Source organism: Anguilla rostrata, chromosome 3, assembly GCF_018555375.3.
Source record: "Anguilla rostrata isolate EN2019 chromosome 3, ASM1855537v3, whole genome shotgun sequence".
In the NCBI taxonomy this organism is placed as follows: domain Eukaryota; kingdom Metazoa; phylum Chordata; class Actinopteri; order Anguilliformes; family Anguillidae; genus Anguilla; species Anguilla rostrata.
In genome coordinates, this window is record NC_057935.1 from 71,177,168 (window position 1) to 71,195,375 (window position 18,208).

The window sequence follows — 18,208 nt, forward strand, 5'->3', positions numbered from 1 at the left end:
CCATCTAGAGTTTCGTGATGGTCTGTGGTCTGTACCAAGTTGGCCCACCAGCCGGACATGGTCTCACCTGTGTGGTTGTGAACACAGCCAGCTTTCTGCCAGCTTGACCACCTCTAAACCAGCTTCAAACCAGCTAGACCGGCTTAATACTGTATCAGGCTGGAACCAAGCTGCAATTTACAACAGGGCAAACTATCCTTGTGAAGTAAAACGTGGTTTGTCTTTGTTAGTCAATGACAAAGGTAATGACTGAATGCTGACTTTAGTCTTTGTAAACTATAAATAGATAATTTATGTAGTTGTGGATTATATGCAGTGCAAAGCTCCAAGGGCTGTAAAAAAGCTTAATTTTAACTGATTTATGTTGTTTTCGTGCTGTGCCACATTTGGCTTATAATCTATTGGCAAATGCTCAATGAACATTTTAAAAAACTGAACAAGGGATTTTCTTGACCATTAACAACAGATCAAATGAGAAGCTCTAACAAGGGTACTGAGCACACATTGGTATTGTGTCCAGATAACACCCAATGGCCTTGTTAGAGCTTCTCATTTAATCTGAGATCAATATTTGGTGCCTTGAAATTTATGAGTAAAGTTGTATAAGCAAAAATGTACTGTGGAACACTCAGCAGATTATATAGTTTTCCAATGCTGTATATCTTGGTGCACCATAAATTCGACAATGCATCACTGATTTAAAAAACCACAAAAAAGTGTGTGATAAACAGCAAAATCCAAATGCACAATTTTAAGGTGAAAGAATGTGCTCAGCAGTAACTTTCCTGTTGAAATTGAAATCAATTTAACTTTATTGGTTCCAAAGGGATGCCATATTGTTAAAAAAGTGCTTCTCAATGAGTAATGGAAAATTCTTGGCATGACAAAATCAAAATGTGATAAACTAGTCCTATAGAAAAAACTATGACTTGCACGCATACACAGATTTAATGGTCATCAGTGGTGTATTGTAATATAAAGTGTAATAATAATTAAATGCTAAAAATCTAATCAAGCTTGATTGTTTATCCAAAGAAATATCCAATAATTATGACAACTGTTTTATCACTATGACACAGAGACAAAAAGGTAAAATACAGTAAATGCTCTCGCGCTCAAATAAGCTCATGTACTGCTGGGAATCTTGCAGATGCGGGTTGCAGATTGCGAGAAAAAAATGCCTGTGCATGGAAGGCTTTGTGCTAATTGTGATGAAAACAAAGCATGTACATTAACTGAGCCACAGCCGTGAGATACAAAGAGCCCAGAACATTTCTCTTTCTGCTTTTTTTTTTTTTTTGTTTTGTTTTTTTTTAGGAATGTAACGGGAAATTCTTTTATTTGGGATTATGCGATCGCACGAGGGCAGAGAACTGAATTAGAATATGAATGCCGCGTGCACAGTCTGCAGTTCACGCGGACTATGTATACCGGACTCAGCCGGAGGGATCAGCGGTATTACAGGGAGGCTCATCCATCCAAACCAGCCAAGCCAACATGGGGAAGGTAAAGGACATCAAATGGACAAACATCTACACTCGTCTATGAATAGCAAAATAACAACAACAGGAAGTATATTATTAGTATATTAACATACCTGTCACAGTATTTATTATGCTACACACACACACACACACGCACACACGTATTCATATGAATTCATGACTAAAATATGCCTTACTTTAAACAGTATGTTTCTATAGTTTTATTAATATTGTAATTACTGCTATTACTATGATTATGATCATTATACTAATTAGAATTGCTGCAACTGATTATATTCATAACATTTGGTATTGTAATTATAATAATTACATATGTTTTCAAACTGTCAATGATTTCAAAGCACTTTTCAGTTGTAGCAGTAGCAATCACCTGAACAGTTGCTAGTGTGCCGCAGTCACCTGAGTGATGAAGAGTATGTAGTTTTCAGATTTTCATTTGGGTCAGTTAGGCTGGTATATGTAGCCAAGATCAAAGGGGATTTGATGTTTCAGTCAGAAGAGGAATTCAAACTGTGCCCCAGAGAGCCTGCGTATGCTGCATTATAACTGCTGTGGATGTGTTGTTGTTTGGTCGATTTACTCACACTCCACTCCTCGGTGTGTGCCCGACCTACTGTAACATCGGGGGCACTAATTCCCCCCCCCCTCCCCCTGCAGATCATCTTCTACGAGGACCGGAACTTTGGCGGCCGCCACCACGAGTGCAGCAGCGACTGCGCCGACCTCAGCTCGTACTTCAGCCGCTGCAACTCCATCCGCGTGGAGAGCGGCTGCTTCATGATCTACGAGCGCCCCAACTACTCGGGCCACCAGTACTTCCTGAGCCGCGGGGAGTACCCCGACTACCAGCGCTGGATGGGCGCGGGCGACAGCATCTCCTCCTGCCGCATGATCCCCATGGTAAGACGCCAACTGGACCTCCAATCTGGAGGATGATGGGTAGTGTTGCTAAATTTAAGTAGAAGCTCCACCACTCTTATTGCAAACTTCACACAATCAGTTTTAGTACCCGATAACCAAGTTTAGAAAATTAAGACACTGGGTAATGTTGGTAAATTTCAGCAGAAACTCTACCACTCTTACTAACAACTTTTAAAACAAAATCTCACCAAGTTTCAATATTTAACTACCAATGTCACCAAGTTTCACTATTTAACTACCAAATCTGGAACATTCAGACACAGGGTGATGTTGCTAAATTTAACGAGAAGCTCTACCACACTTTTTACCAACTTAAAAAAGAAAACCTCAATTAGTTTCAACTTCCCAATTTGGAAGATTCTGACACCGGGTAATGTTGCTAAATTTAACTAGAAGCTCCACCACACTTATTACGAACTTCACTTTTACATCTCTTTTTATCAGTTTCAATACTAAACTCCCAGATCTGGAACATTCAGACACTGGGTAATGTTGCTAAATTTAACTAGAAGCTCCACCACACTTATGATAATAATAATAATAATAATAATAATAATAATAAATAGCGCTTTTCATGGTCACAAAGACGCTTTACAATAAATCATGAACTTAACTTTTAAAAAATCTCTTTTTATCAGTTTCAATACTAGACTCCCAGATCTGGAACATCCAGTTCCAGTCGTAATTGCTCCAGTATCCCGTTAGGGCAGAGACTGGCACGTGTGTCCCCTGTGTGTGTCCAGCTGCCCGGGCTCAGTCCGCTAACAGCAGCTGTTCCTTACAAACCTTTTTTTTAATGGAAGACTGCACATCTTCTACAGCTGGAGCCAGGGGAGTGAAGGCAGACTGCAGGCACACAGTTGGCCAGAGGGGGCGCTATTTCACTTTGAAGCTAGATCAATGATGTCATCCCTTCCTGCATGATATGACGACCTAATTATATGTCAAATAATTATCAAAAAAAGAGTATTTACAGTTCTGAGCTGTGGTCGCAAATATTTTTCTTTGAATCTCACCCCCCCACCCCCCCCCCCCCGTTCCCCCGTCTTCATGAGAGGACAAGAAGCAGAGTCCTGCCGCTGTTTCTCAAATCGAATTATATTTCTTCTTACGGAACTCGCAGCCCCAGTCGGTGCTGGTCGAGCCCAGACCCTCGTTACAGACCACAGGCCCATGCAGAACTAGTGCTTTAGCTGTGCACCCCATCCAGAGATTAGCTGCAGTATTAGTAAAATACAGTACAGCAGTAATTTCAGACCTGTGCACATATAAATGCATCCTGGACTGTACCTTTACCTACAACCTTATTGTCTCTCTATCTCTCTGAAGTCCACCCTCCCCCCCCCCAAAACCCAACTTTGGGAACCACTATTTTAATCAACTGAGGTGGTTGAAACTATGTTCAAATTGTACCTTAACCCTAACCCATTTTCACCCCTTAAACTCACCTTTTAACACAATAACAGGCTTGGCTTGTTATCATTTGGCCAGTCACTGATCCCTTTGTTTTCCAAGAAGGGTGTAGTTTCTGTGATCAGGCACCCCAGATTTCACCTGTCAGTCAAAAAACGGAACCTATTTTTTAAAGGAACTATTGGTAATATAGCAAACTGTAGAAAATAAAATCATTAGTTGATCTGATATAAAGGTCCCGTTATGATATAAGGGTCATCCATTCTTCACTCTACCAAGCTATTTCAGAAATAAAATGGCCTGAAGAGGGTAATCAATGGGTTGCTATTATGATTAGAACAAAATTTAGAACACACAGTCTGTCCTCAGAACTATGTTTGAGAACTACTGCAGTACAGTGTAGGGCTAGATCAGGAAACAATATCCAAAAAAAAACAGATAGATAAACATGACCAGGTTCAAGTTGATTAGACATTAGTCCATTCACTTGACAGCGGTATAAAAGGCGGTAACTTTGTTGGTGGCCCCTTCCTGTTTGCAGCACGCGCAGGGATCGTACAGGATGCGCTTCTACGAGAGGATGGAGTTTGGCGGGCAGATGAAGGAGCTGATGGAGGACTGCCCCAGCACCATGGACCGCTTCCACTTCTCCGAAATCCACTCCTGCAACGTGACGGACGGCCACTGGCTCTTCTACGACCAGCCCAACTACCGGGGGCGCCACTACTACCTGCGCACGGGGGAGTACCGCAGGTTCAGCGACTGGGGCGGGGCCAGCGCCCGGGTCGGCTCCATCAGGCGCATCGTGGCCAACTGAGGAGGGGGTCCTCTTCCTCGCCCGAAAACCTTCGTCTCCATCGCTCCCGTTCGGGGGGGATCCCGACGCCGCTCTCTGACTCCGGGAGAGACCGACAGACCGGCGTTTAAAGACTGAATTAATAATTAATTATAATTTTAATAATAATTTTATTAATAATAAAAACCTACGGCTTAATCTATCTGGGGGTCTGATTTATGTTGGAGGTCTTTGCTGTAAAAAAAAAAAGACGCAAATATTCTACAAAGCGCAAATTTATAACTAATGTGACGAAAACAAAGAGGAAGTTTAATAAAATTCCTGTAATACAAATATGCATCAGTTGATTCTGGATATTAAAAAGGGGAAGGGGGGAAATATTGATGCTCAAAACAGGAAAGCATGTGCCTAAAAAGGATCTGAGCAACATTTATATGAGAAAGTATAAGCTTGCAAAAATACACTCCAGTGTAACAATGCATACTATGCATATTTATAAAATACAGCAAATGTGATTTATAATTGATTTGAGCTTATTTTTATTTTTAGCAAGAAACCATGACAACACGTCCTCCTAAAACCTGGAAATTCATTTTTGTCCCCTGTAAGGGACATGAATATCTGGTCTTAACCTCAAGAACCATATATTCTACTGTGCTGAAAGCTACATTACAAGGGACATTCAATAAAAATAAAAATAAATATTGAAATTACTTTCACTGCACGGTGTTTTTGTCTCATCTGAGACACGTATACCACATCAAAAACAACAAAAATTCTTAAACATTTTTTCTGCTGGGTCTCAAAAACTTATAGCGTGGTAGAGGAAGATACATATTTACACAGGCAGGCCAATGCTTTGCATTGCTCTTTATTACACGTGACGAAACAGAACAGAAAAACAAGAGACAACACCTGGCCATTGCACTTAGGGCTCACACACTCAGGATGTGGAATCCCTCAAGGTCTCTCTTCAATTAATTATAGGCGCAATTAAGTCCAGAATTAATTAAAATCTAACAGCGTGAATTCAGCTCTTAACTGATTAGATTTGGTCCCATTCTGGAATGTTGAGTTGAATGAACACTGTTAGAGTTGAATTAACACTGGACGCATTTTACTGTGCAAAGATCCACGCCTGTACGTGCTCACCTTTCAGCTGCAGGTGTAGCACGCCTGCAGGTGGGGGGTTGCCAACCGTCCCGCAAACTACAGAATCATCTCATAATTGGAAAATGAAAAGTGTGTTCCATATTAAGCTCTAACCATATCTTTGAGAATGCATCCCCCCACCCACCCAACTGCCTACCCGCTGTAAACTATAGAAATAAATTTAGTTTTGGCCCCATCACGCGCCTCATTGACGACTAAACTGCATATTTATGCTTGCCGATACTTTTCCGCTGGTCCCATTAGAGTTTCCGCAGTCCCGGGGTGCTGACGCTCAAAACGTTGTCTATTAAAACCGCCAAACAATGTCAATCTGTCAAAGTAATTGCAGGTTGGATACGCGGCTCCATTTAGAGCAAAACGGCCATTAAAAATTAACTTCCATCCTGCTAAAGAAATAGCGGGATTGGAGGGAAGGAGGAAACACAAATCAAAGTCAGTCTCAAAGGAGGCGGGAGGCTTTGCTGTAAACGTGCGGCAGCTCCCAAATCAACCAATGGCGTCGGCGCGCAGCAAAGCGCTCAGCGCTAAATGGGCTCAGACTGAGTACATTGGATCCCTCTTGAACTCGTATAAACTCTGTTAAGAGTGAAACGAACGCTAAAAATTACACCGTGGCGTTTCGCGCGGAGCCAAGGGGCAGTTCAAGGCGGCACGATTAGAACGATTGATTTGATTTGGAGGGGGCTCGGCTGCATGACATGACCTTTCATCAAAATATCAGCCACAGGACACATCGGAAATATTAGGTGCACTGCAAGCTGGAATTTCAATCAGTTCCTTCAATCAGTGGAAATGCCCCTTACGAGACCTTGGATATATCTCCATAGCAACACAGAGAACACACTCCAGTCGGTTAAAGGTCATGCTGTTTGATCATCAAATTATTTGCCATTTTAGAAGTCTTTAAATACTGTAATATAGATAAGGGGTTATGCGCCAATCAGGAGTGTGAATGCTGTCGCACGAACCACACTTATTTGTTCCACACATTACACATTATAGCCCTTCCATAATAATATATAATATAATACAAAAAGTTATATTTGTTGGCATGAATACCTCACGCTAGACTTTTTCCAACTGTCATAATGCAGTAGTAATCCCTATTGTTCACTATTTATCCATAAATATAAGAAATAAAACCACCCAACTATTTTGTAGGCCATATACAGAGCAGTCCAATGCTTAGTTTGGAAAATGTTTTGAAGACCCTCATTATGCACCAACTCCATGCAGTTTATGAGCTGAGAAACAGCCTTGGGATAAAGAGTGCGTGCTAGTGTACCTATGCATCAAGGTTAATGGAGGACAGCAGATTGGGTTAGTTTATATGATTGCCTTTCTTTCTCACTCAGCAAAAACAGATTTGCATTCTTTAATACTGCAATATTTTCACAAAAAAAAAAACCAAAACAAAACAAGTTGTCCCACCCACCCCATGTCATTAATATTTGGACATCCTGAGGCTGTAAACAAGGAGAATATATGAAACCCTATTTGACGCTAGAGGATGAATCACATCAGCAAGAGAACCTACAAAGCAAAAACAAAATAACTGTAGTTTCCCCCCCCCCCCGAGCTCGTTTTCCACCACCGATACATTTGAAACAGACAGTAGAAGTTCAGGTGGACAGGGGGGAAGGCGGGGGGGGGGCTGTTTTTGAATGGCCAGGCTATGACAGATGTCAGTCTAGCTTCTGCTGACGCGGCAGGACGCACAGTGGAGGTCCGGAGTACAGTAGCATTCACCCTGCATTGTGATGAACATGTGAAAAACGGGCGGTAGAACAATAACGCACAGAGGCACAACCACACATAACCAGATTTCTTTTTTTTAAAGCCCCCTAATGCTAGAAGGGTATGATTTGAATGACAATACTTTATGCTGCGTAATCACACGGCTGTGGTTTTTATAAAAGGGCCGGAGCTCGGCAGAGAGGGAGAGACAGAGAGGAACGGTACTCAGAGTCTTCACCTACCCGGCGTAACCATGACGATGGGAAAGGTGAGGCTGAAGGCTGAGTGTCTCTTTATAAAAAATTATTTAATAATATTTCTACATAACTTCTTGCTTTCATTCACTTGGACTCAACCTGCATTTTTTATGTTGGTTTTTTTTCCGGCTTGTATTTGTAATGATGAAATTATGAATTTGAAATTTGAAATATATATATACGCATGTATAAATGTGTGCTTCTTCTCCGCAGATCATCTTCTACGAGGACCGGAACTTCCAGGGCCGGTTCCACGAGTGCAGCAGCGACTGCGCAGACCTGCACTCCTACTTCAACCGCTGCAACTCCATCCGCGTGGAGAGCGGCTGCTTCATGATCTACGAGCGGCCCAACTACATGGGCCACCAGTACTTCCTGCGGAGGGGCGAGTACTCGGACTGCCAGCGCATGATGGGCATGAGCGACTGCGTGCGGTCCTGCCGCATGATCCCCATGGTAAGCCGAGGATTACCTATCCGTGGGGGGTTATGGGAACACATAGCTTTGCTGCAGCTAGCTTTTACTCTCGCTAGCTTTTACCCTCTCTCTACTTGGGAATGGTGACCAACACTCACTTCCACAAAGGACTTCTTAGGCAGCTTGAAATTTTAATTGCAAATTTCACTTTTATTAATTTAAATAATTAATTTATTTGTTGACAAGGGGCAAGTACAAAGAGCATTGACAGGTGCCAGGAAAGCATTGTACAGAGGAGTGACTGCATAGTTATAATGTTATAGAAGGGCACTACTGCTATAATTAACACTTCCTGGAACCTACAGTCCATAACACAGGCACAAAAAAATCCTGAACTGTGAATGTCTGCAGGTAACCTGACCTACCTACTCGTGTTTGCTCCCCCCCCCCCCTTCCCCCCCCCGCAGTACCGTGGCAACTACAGGATGAGGCTGTACGAGCGCTCGGACATGGGCGGCCAGATGATGGAGCTGATGGACGACTGCCCCAACGTCATGGACCGCTTCCACATGTCCGACTTCCACTCCTGCAACGTGATGGACGGCCACTGGCTGATGTACGAGCAGCCCAACTACAGGGGGCGCCACTACTACCTGCGGCCGGGGGAGTACCGCAGGTTCAGCGACTGGGGCGGCATGAGCCCCCGAATTGGCTCCCTCAGGCGCATCACCGACTTCAACTAACTCCCCCAAAAAAAGAAAACCGTGTCTCTGTTCCCAATAAACCTTGATGTCTAATAATAAAAAAAAACCCTGTGTGTCTGTGTGGATTTCACCGCCCCGGTGGGTGGCTTGCCAAACTCATTCGACGGTGGGATAATTTAATCGCCGATGTCATGGCGAGAGATGAGGAAGCTGAGGAAACTGCTTCTTTAGTTTAATTATTGGGCTCCGCCTGCTTTTTGAAGGCAAGAAAAACAAACTAATGCTGTGCCGTTATCAGGCCTGCTTTCATACAAAAAGCACTACTAGCAGCAAAGCCCATAGCGACTTTTAAGCATCAACCAAAACACTTACACTCAGCTGTTACAACATAAATAAAAGCCAGAATATTTAATCAGTTTGGATCATATTTACTGAAAGAGAGCATAACATTTACAGTGCATTAGTCTAATGTAAAAAGCAGGCCATTTTAGCCAAAACCTGTATCTGTGCTAAGTATATATTCAGCGAGCTACACTCCCCGCTCACTCTAGGGACCGTATTTACCAGTCTCGGCGTTAATGGTCTCAAAAGACAATAGAGGCATTGTGGTTATTGGACTGTACAGCGCATCGGCCATGAGGACGCCTCCCATGGACACAGATTCCATTCTTTACGCTGTGCCTCTGGGCCCCACAGAACAAACCCGATGAGTTTCCCCGGCTGGTGCCCCCCCCCCGGCTGGATTAGCCCGGTGAATCGCGGCCGAATCCGTCCGCACCGCGAGAGTAAAACAGCGCCGCAATACCGCTGACAGTAAAACCGACCGAACTCAGCGGACGCTGCTGCATGTCCCCGCAAACCCTCTCACGGGCCTCCGTAAAAGCGGACTATCGCTTCATAATACGACCCCCTAATTACATTAGCTTGCAGTATACAGAGACTATTAAGAGGCACAGGACTGCACCGGTCAGGGCCAGATTTATGCTACGGATACAATTGTCCTGTTTTTATTCACAGCTGCACTGGTGTTTATTGTCTTGTGACATCAGCAATTCCATATTGTAAAACTGGTTGTTTTGAGCCTGGAAGCTGATTGGCTAAGACCACGTTCTAAAGTGATTGTAAATCCGATGCAGAAACAGCTATTCAAACAGCCTGTTTGTAAACAGCGTTACTCCGCCCACAAACCGTTATATTTTTTTTATATATATATACAAAATCAGTCATATTGCATCATCAATTACTTAATATGTTATAACCAATATTAATCAATTATTATCAATTAGTATGATATTAATCAATTAATATGTTGTAATTTGCTTTATTTAAAAAAAAGAAATTCAAGCAATACGGCACTTGAGGCTGTGCTGTATCCTGAATAGTACAAGAGACCTCTGAGTTTTAGTACAAGATTCTAAGTTTCACAGACCTCTGAGTGCTGCATTAGGGAACAAGTCCCAAGACCTACAAGTACCAACCCAGATAACAAGTCTGAAGGCCTCTGAGTTTCTCATAATCTAAAAACAAGTCCCAAACCCCTTAGATAAAGCCAGACGGGGGTGCTGGCACCAGGCATGGTGAGATACAGGCATGGTGTTGCCCAAGACCAAAAAGCATCAAGTTATCTTTGGGCTTCTCATGTTTCTATAGCACCTTTCCCCACTAATATTTCCAAAACCTTACAGTTACAAGTTTTGAAAATGAACGGAGACAGACTAAATAGTTTTTGTCTTCGTGCAACAAAATCCAATATACCAAAATCCTTCTAACTGTATTGATTCCATAGTGTTCATGAACATCAGGGTGAGAAGCAGTAGGAAAAAAGGACATAAATATTGCATACCATTAATATTTTAAGTAGGGAGATGGGCTACGTTTCTCATTTAGACCCTTGCGATTTACTGTGTCCAAAATATAAAGCTCTTATTTTTGTGTTCGTGTTCAAATCGTAAATGTTTGAATGATGTTAAGTGACCCAGTGCACACTTGATTAAAAAGAGTCTTGCACAACATTAGTTAGCAAGTGAGACCTAATGTTAGCTAGCAAACCTTTCTTTTTTTACCAGAATATATTTGTTACATTTTTCATATACAACACAGAACAAAACAGCACAGACATGACATGACAAATAAAATGAATAGGTAAGAATAAAAAAAATAAAAATAGAAATAAACGATAGTGGGCATTATATCCGTCTCCAGCCCTCAGCAAACATTTTTTAAAAGGAGAGCAGACAGTCCACCCTCCTTAAGGTTTCTAAATATTCAGACAGGGGCAAAGCAGAGAAGGTCACAAATAGAGGTCGGATCACGGTGCAGATGGTGGGAACTCACACACAAATTCGCTCTGGAATGTGGGACCAAATGTTATCTGTTACAGTAAGAGTTAATATACACTGTTAGAGTCTGAATTAACCCTGGGAATTTCACTGTGTATGGACGGCACCCCATGGTCTCTCAGTGACAGCAAATATTAAATTATATATTATTAAATCATTTTAGCACCACTCTGTTTCTTGTTTGTTTGCCTGGATAGGTTGTCTTCGCTGTTTCTATGACGGATTTGTGACAATATTTGCAAGGGGCCCCGTAGCTCATGCTTATTTGGCAGCTAATTAGCTGGGTTTTTAAAATGTATTATTATTTTAAAATAAATAATAAACAATCAGTTGCATTCACAATTTAATGGTTGATAAAAAATAAAAGAACTTAATTAAATGTGAATTACAATCAGTGCAGTCGCAAGGTTATCATGCTCGCTTGTGCAACTAGTATCTAAAACTACATCTGCTACAAACATTACTATTATGACAATGCTCAACTCTGTTTTTAATGTGATTTTAATTGTTTCTAATCAAAGCCACGATCATTCATTAATAGAAAATAAATAAATAAATTGGACCACTATGATTAACACTAAAATAATTATGCAGGACAAAAACATCCCCCAACACACGTAACAATTGAAACTTTCCCTTTGTGTTCTTGGACATTAATGAAATCCCTTAGTAAGAACAAACCTTCCCTTGATCTGAAAAACTTTACAGAGTTTGCACAATAATTTAACAGTGTGCTGGGAACATTCTGACGTTTAACAAAAGGTATGCTTATGTTACCACAGGCAAAACGAGCAAACTGTGTCAGTAACGTATGGAGGACCGCCATTGTTACAGTTTGTTTGGCCCCGTTCAGCAAAAATACGTTCTGCTAAGTCAACAGTCCCCAACCATTTGAATAACAACACAAGACGGGACCACGTTTTTTTTTTGTTTTCGCGTTTCCTATATAAATGATGGGCATGCCGCCACTTGGACGTGCCAGCTGAACGACCGAAAGACCTCCAAAATGGGCAAGGTAAGATTACAAAATTAACCCCCCTCTCTCTCTCTCTCTCTTACTCACCCTCTCTCTGTCTCTTGTGCGCTCTCTCTGTCTCTCTCTCTCACACCTTCTCTCTGTCTCTGTCTCTCTCTCTCACCTTCTCTCTGTCTCTGTCTCTCTTGCTCTCTCTCTCTCACCCTCTCTCTGTCTCTCTTGCTCGCTCTCTCTCTCTCTCTCTCTCTCTCTCACCCTCTCTCTGTCTCTAGCGCTCTCTCTCTCTCTTTCTCTCTCGCTCTCTCTCTCTCTATATATATATACATATAAAATCCATGAGCATTCTACCACAAAAACTTAAACATCACTGGCTGCACACCACCAGTCGGATTATTCATCAGTCTGGTAATGTCTGTATTTCAAACACAGGCTACACTACACAATTTAGTAATGTCTGCATTTCACATTTATGAATTACGAGTCATATTCTCCACTCCCCCTGCAGATCATCTTCTACGAGGACCGGAACTTTGGCGGCCGCCACTATGAGTGCATGAGCGACTGCGCCGACCTCAGCTCGTACTTCAGCCGCTGCAACTCCATCCGCGTGGAGAGCGGCTGCTTCATGATCTACGAGCGCCCCAACTACTCGGGCCACCAGTACTTCCTGAGCCGCGGGGAGTACCCCGACTACCAGCGCATGATGGGCATGGGCATGACGGGAGACATGATCAGGTCCTGCCGCATGATCCCCAGTGTAAGAGAGCCAGAATCAGAAGCATTGCCCACGCAACCACGCTCACATACATGTAGATAAAGGGGAAAAAATGATTATGCATTAAGTTCAAGCAATTTTATCTATTGAAAGCACATGGTTGAGGTATTTGCCTTTATAGTTCCTTTATATCAATTTCCTTATACCAGTATGTCTTAGCTTGGTCTTATATATAACAGAAGCATTACAATTTTCCGCTGTAATAATTATGCACTTCTACTTACCAGGAGGGCCTGAATTCAAAAGATTTACCGTACTCAAATAGACAAATCTAGACTAGAAGACTAGAAAAATCTTGCCAGTTCTAATGTCAAGTATTAGTTTAATAAGCTTGGTTAGTTGAATTAGTTTTACATGCAGTGAAATTTGATTAAAACCTAAACAGACTTTGCATGGTTAAATACTTTTTCAGTACCGCGGATCCTACCGGATGAGGATCTACGAGAGGGAGAACTTCGGAGGTCAGATGCACGAGCTGATGGACGACTGCGAGTCATTCCAGGACCGCTACCGCATGTCCGACTGCCAGTCCTGCCACGTGATGGACGGCCACTGGCTCATGTACGAGCAGCCCCACTTCAGAGGCAGGATGATGTACATGAGGCCTGGGGAGTACAGGAGCTTCAGAGATATGGGCTACAGCAACACGAGATTCATGTCCATGAAGCGCATCGTGGATTCCTGTTAAATGATTTTAGAGCACATTTTTTTACATGTGAAACTGTAAAATAAAGAGTAAATTTAATTAATGTCTTTCGTATTGTTTTTTAAAAATGAAACCTGTTCAGGGCTGAGTTAATTTAAGCATTACATAGGTCGGGGTTTTGCTTGACTAAGGAGAAATAACTATATAAACAAATGGCTGCAATCTCACTGCCGCAGTTGACGTCTGTATACTGAATAAAGAGTAGCTCGGGCAGTAATACTTTGAGACTCATTGGTGCGACATAAAGCCACTAAATGTAAACAGAAAACATCACAGAGACTTGCCATTACTCAGCAGAACAAACCTGGGACACCAGTGGGAAGAGCTACAGTAGAGCAAAGACACCAGACAGCGGTGGGACCTAAACATGAACGGACCTAAAACTGGCCCTTGGGGGATCTCTGCATACTTACAATATGTTCCAGCTGGGCAAATGTCCCCGAATCAATCAATAACTGAGTCCTTTTCACCTAATTCAGTTTCTCACCCTAAATTGTTAACAGTTTTAAGAAGACATTTTGTGTCACTAGTGGCAAAATGAAAACAGGGTCTTGGTGAAAGTCCAGAAGTAACCAGAATTGCACTCTCAGAAGAAAGGGTTACAAATCGCTCCTCTGTGTCTCCATAGAGGGACCCTAATTTTGTTCAACAGTTCGCTTTGACAGGCAAAATGGATACATCTGGGAGCTTTCACACTTTTGACACATACAACAGAGGGTTCTATAAAGAACTAAAAAGGGTTCCCTTACGGGGACAAGAACCCAAAGAAGAACCCTTTTTTTTCTGAGAGTCCGGCAACCAAGCAAGTGAAAGCACAGTGACCCTCTAGAAATAATAACATGGAATGCGCTTTTGCACCAAGCAAAGACAACTGGACACTTTAATCATACCACAGGGTGCCTTACATCAGAAAGGGGGCCCAGAAAGCCCAAGCTATATCGGGAAGGTTTTAGTAAATGTGGAATGAGATTTCGGATGACAGGTGGGCCATGAACTGTAATTGCTTGGTCATGGATCATGCCTACCAGCAAAGGGTTTGCTTTCCTTGAGATTAAGTATCTAAAGAACACCAAGGCATATGGTGGCCATTTTGTTTTGCAAAGCAGCCTTTTATTTTGACAGCTCAGTGGAGCATAATGTTTATAATGTTTCCATACCAACTGTAACATGATAGACTGGTCCTAACCCTAACCAACCCTAACTAAATTACTATTATAGAGTGGAGCTGCAATTGATCTTGACCTTGATTTTGTGCTTTCAAGAAAATGAATGTCGATGCTAAGGTACTAAATATTAATAAAGATACACACAAGAACAACAAAATGCAAAGCTATGAATATGTTCAGCATATAAAGACAGCCCATCTTATGGTAAATTGATTGGTTAAAACCTGGCAAACCTTCCAGGGTGTATTCCTGCCTCTTGCCCAATGAATGCTGGGATGAGCTCCAGCACATATTGTGACCCTAACCAGGAATAAGGGGTTATAGATAATGGATGAATGGATAATGGAAAAGACAGCTAGCAGCCCTATTATTATTTTATAGGATTTTCTCATATATCCTTTTTAAAATGAGTACAGTATGGTTAACTGGCCACCTCCGTCAACAGCTAGAGATCTTGTTTAACTGCTAATTAGTAAAGTGTGCCAAATTCAGGTTGAAATGAGTGGTAGATGGATTGAAGATCTCCAGGAACAGGGTTGCGTAGCCCTTGTCTGGCCCGTTCATTGTATAGTAACAACAGTAATATTTCAGTAGCAGTTGTGGAATTTGTGTTTCTGTTGAGTCTTTGTAAACTCAAAGGTCTTTGTGTTTGAACAGTGTGAGTGAAGTAGTGATTCATAAAAAAACTAATCAGACATATGTCATTTATTTAATGTATGAGGAACAATAACATAAAATATTACCTCCTACAATACATAAAAGTAGTAGAATTCTAATACAATTTTCCTTAAATTAAATGAGAAAACATAATAAATAAAATGAAGTAGGCATTATTTAATGTCCCGATTTTGCCCCCTATTAATAATCATAATTAACAATTTACACAATGCGCCTCATTGAGCCGATCCTGGAGCTCATGGATCCCCAGTCGCTGTATCTCCTGTACTCCCCGGGCCTCAACAGGTACTGGCGCCCCCTGTAGTTGGGATGCTCGTAGAACAGCCAGTAGCCGTCCATCACGTTGCAGGAGTGAATGTCGTTGTAATGGAAGCGGTCGTACAGGGAAGGGCAGTCCTCCGTGAACTCCATCATCTGACCGCCAAAGTCCGAGCGCTCGTAGATCCTCATTCTGTGAGTCCCTTGGTACTGTGGGAAAAGGGGGGGAGGAGGAGATATTGTGCATGAAATCATAGGATTCCTCTTCTAGCACCTGGATTTTCGACAGCGTTTCTTGATAGTACTGTAGGGGGTCCCTGGGTAGACTTGATATGCAATGACTACATATAGATTTGGGAAAATATTTCAAAATATTAAACCTTTTTCTTTTTTTGAATATATAACCCTTTTTAACTTTTAATGGGGTCACCCTGGATGCCTAGGGTGGGGACCCCTGACATAGAAAAGGCTGAGAACCTCTGCTCTAAAATCCTCAATGACCTAGAAGGCTATTGGTCCAAATAAAGTTTTGATTTGCCAAAGTCTTTTTAACTGAAGGCCATGTTAGGATGGGAAGTCAGTTCATGTTTATAGATTGTAATATCATTTGAGAATGTGTACGTAATTTAAATTTCTGCTAGACTCAGGCTGTAAGGTACTGTAACTGCCCATATGTGTTCATATGGCCTCCTAAGACCCACAGGTAATTTTCTTCCCATGTAGGGGTCATGAGTCTCTGGTCTTAATCTCAAGAACCATACACTCTACTACATAGAAACCTGCTGTTCTGTTTGGAGGACATAAAAATAAACAATATTTTGACTGTAACATGATTTTGTCGTCCTAGACACTTGAATTATATTTTTTTAAATTAAATACCTAACTTTTTTTTTCTTCTGGGCGTCAAGAGGATATTCACTTTTTATATGCTCAATAATGAATTAAAAAAATAACCAAATAATATATAATAATGCATTTTTTTCTAAAGTATATATATACATATATATATATATATATACACATATATATATGTATATAAAATAAAAGTAATAACGGACGCATACCTGGGGAATCATGCGACAGGACCGGACGCAGTCGTTGAACCCCATCCAGCGCTGGTAGTCGGGGTACTCTCCCTTCATCAGGAAGTACTGGTAGCCCATGTAGCTGGGACGCTCGTACACCATCCAGCTCCCGCTGTCGACCCGGATGGAGTTGCAGCGGCTGAAGTGGGAGTGGAGGTCGGCGCAGTCGCTGCCGCACTCGTACGAGCGCCCCTGGAAGTTCCTGTCCTCGTAGAAGATGATCTGAAAACGGATCGAGTTTTGGTTGTTGACTCGTGAAGCTGTTCTGTCAGGCTCACGGGGGACACACTTCTCCCCCGGAAACAGAACGCACAGTTTCAAAAAACGAACGGCGACCGGCGGCCCGGACGAAAGACCGAAAGGCCTCACCGTTTTCGGTTAAACAGCCTACGGAAATACGCGGAGGCGCAAAAGATGCACAGCAAAACAACCAGCCTTACCTTTCCCATTGTGTCGGCTAGATTTTGGTCACACTGCAACAGCGGTGGAGGACAGCCGGTGCTTTTTATACCCCACGGGAGGGTCCACATTGTCACGCAAATCAATCAACTTCACATGTCAGCTCTTTTTTCTTTGAAAGCCACGCACTGCTGCCAAATGACAAAAGATGTGAGTTCCTGGCCAGGCTCTCCTATAAAGGCTGCTAACAATGCTGCTACGTGTTGGGCCTGTGTGTGGGTGTGGATTTTTGTGGGCAAAATCATGGAAAGGCTTCAGCACTTTAATGTAGAAACAGTTTAAATATGTGTATTTTGTAATGATTAAGTTAATTAACAGTCACTTTTTTTTTCAGAATTAACAAAGGAACCATCATGTGTCATGCCACTTTTTCATTACCATGACAGCTAAACATAAACGTAATGTTTGCACATTTAGTACTGCTATGATCACGATTTTGCATGTATATTCAAGGTCTGCAATTCCAACAAATCCAAACATTTTCATTGGGGGGGGGGGGGGCGAAGTAGTCAGGATGATTCCATGGTCCCTGACTGACAGAGGCCATCAAACAATGTGTGTTCTTAACTAGCTAACATTATTTAGTTAGTGTGCTAAGTGGCAAATGTTCCAATTGCTAGCTGATTAATGAATGAAAAGCTAAGCAAACCCTCTAGTGCTGGATAAAAATTACGATGCTTTAATTTGCTAGTTGCTAGTTAACTAGCTTTTAGTCAGCATGCCAGCATTTAGTGATGGGCGAAAATGAACAAACAAATCTTTTTGAACGACTCTTTTTAGTGTTCGGTATGTATCGGGTCAGCCTGTCAAACGTCCAAGTGCTCATGAATAGGCCTCTCCCTG

The 18,208-nt window shown here is 42.1% G+C and overlaps 4 protein-coding genes across 5 annotated transcripts; 3 read left to right on the forward strand and 1 right to left on the reverse strand.

The window, feature by feature from the left end:
- Positions 1 to 1,410: 1,410 nt before the first annotated feature.
- LOC135251809 (gamma-crystallin S-1-like) lies at positions 1,411 to 4,970 on the forward strand. Its single transcript, XM_064329620.1, has 3 exons — positions 1,411 to 1,506; positions 2,163 to 2,405; positions 4,381 to 4,970. Exons 1-3 carry the CDS (start codon positions 1,498 to 1,500, stop codon positions 4,654 to 4,656), a joined length of 528 nt encoding a protein of 175 aa, XP_064185690.1. The 5' UTR covers positions 1,411 to 1,497; the 3' UTR covers positions 4,657 to 4,970.
- A 2,732-nt stretch (positions 4,971 to 7,702) lies between these two features.
- Positions 7,703 to 8,981, forward strand: LOC135251816 (gamma-crystallin M2-like). 2 transcript variants are annotated; one of them, XM_064329630.1, is made up of 3 exons: positions 7,703 to 7,813; positions 8,016 to 8,258; positions 8,687 to 8,981. In XM_064329630.1, the coding sequence occupies exons 1-3, from the start codon at positions 7,799 to 7,801 to the stop codon at positions 8,960 to 8,962; spliced, it is 534 nt and encodes a 177-aa protein (XP_064185700.1). In that variant the 5' UTR covers positions 7,703 to 7,798; the 3' UTR covers positions 8,963 to 8,981. The 2 variants fall into 2 exon arrangements, with proteins under 2 accessions (XP_064185700.1, XP_064185701.1); XM_064329631.1 differs by lacking the exon at positions 7,703 to 7,813 and having other exon boundaries at positions 7,995 to 8,258.
- A 3,198-nt stretch (positions 8,982 to 12,179) lies between these two features.
- On the forward strand, positions 12,180 to 13,758 carry LOC135251825 (gamma-crystallin M1-like). The gene is made up of 3 exons (XM_064329642.1): positions 12,180 to 12,277; positions 12,744 to 12,995; positions 13,426 to 13,758. Exons 1-3 carry the CDS (start codon positions 12,269 to 12,271, stop codon positions 13,699 to 13,701), a joined length of 537 nt encoding a protein of 178 aa, XP_064185712.1. The 5' UTR covers positions 12,180 to 12,268; the 3' UTR covers positions 13,702 to 13,758.
- Positions 13,759 to 15,575: 1,817 nt separating this feature from the next.
- LOC135251818 (gamma-crystallin S-1-like) lies at positions 15,576 to 17,504 on the reverse strand. Its single transcript, XM_064329632.1, has 3 exons — positions 17,347 to 17,504; positions 16,886 to 17,128; positions 15,576 to 16,031 (listed from the first exon to the last, which is right to left on the reverse strand). Exons 1-3 carry the CDS (start codon positions 17,434 to 17,436, stop codon positions 15,765 to 15,767), a joined length of 600 nt encoding a protein of 199 aa, XP_064185702.1. The 5' UTR covers positions 17,437 to 17,504; the 3' UTR covers positions 15,576 to 15,764.
- Positions 17,505 to 18,208: the final 704 nt, after the last annotated feature.

Bases quoted from the DNA above. Each gene is read 5' to 3' on its own strand.
- LOC135251809 (XM_064329620.1), top strand. The intron at 2,406-4,380 runs GTAAGACGCCAA...TCCTGTTTGCAG, and splicing joins CCTGCCGCATGATCCCCATG to CACGCGCAGGGATCGTACAG.
- LOC135251816 (XM_064329631.1), top strand. From the start codon at position 7,995: ATGTGTGCTTCTTCTCCGCAGATCATCTTCTACGAGGACCGGAACTTC. The intron at 8,259-8,686 runs GTAAGCCGAGGA...CCCCCCCCGCAG, and splicing joins CCTGCCGCATGATCCCCATG to TACCGTGGCAACTACAGGAT.
- LOC135251825 (XM_064329642.1), top strand. The intron at 12,996-13,425 runs GTAAGAGAGCCA...ATACTTTTTCAG, and splicing joins CCTGCCGCATGATCCCCAGT to TACCGCGGATCCTACCGGAT.
- LOC135251818 (XM_064329632.1), bottom strand. From the start codon at position 17,436: ATGTGGACCCTCCCGTGGGGTATAAAAAGCACCGGCTGTCCTCCACCG. The intron at 17,129-17,346 runs GTAAGGCTGGTT...ATCCGTTTTCAG, and splicing joins TAGCCGACACAATGGGAAAG to ATCATCTTCTACGAGGACAG. The intron at 16,032-16,885 runs GTATGCGTCCGT...CTTTTCCCACAG, and splicing joins CCTGTCGCATGATTCCCCAG to TACCAAGGGACTCACAGAAT.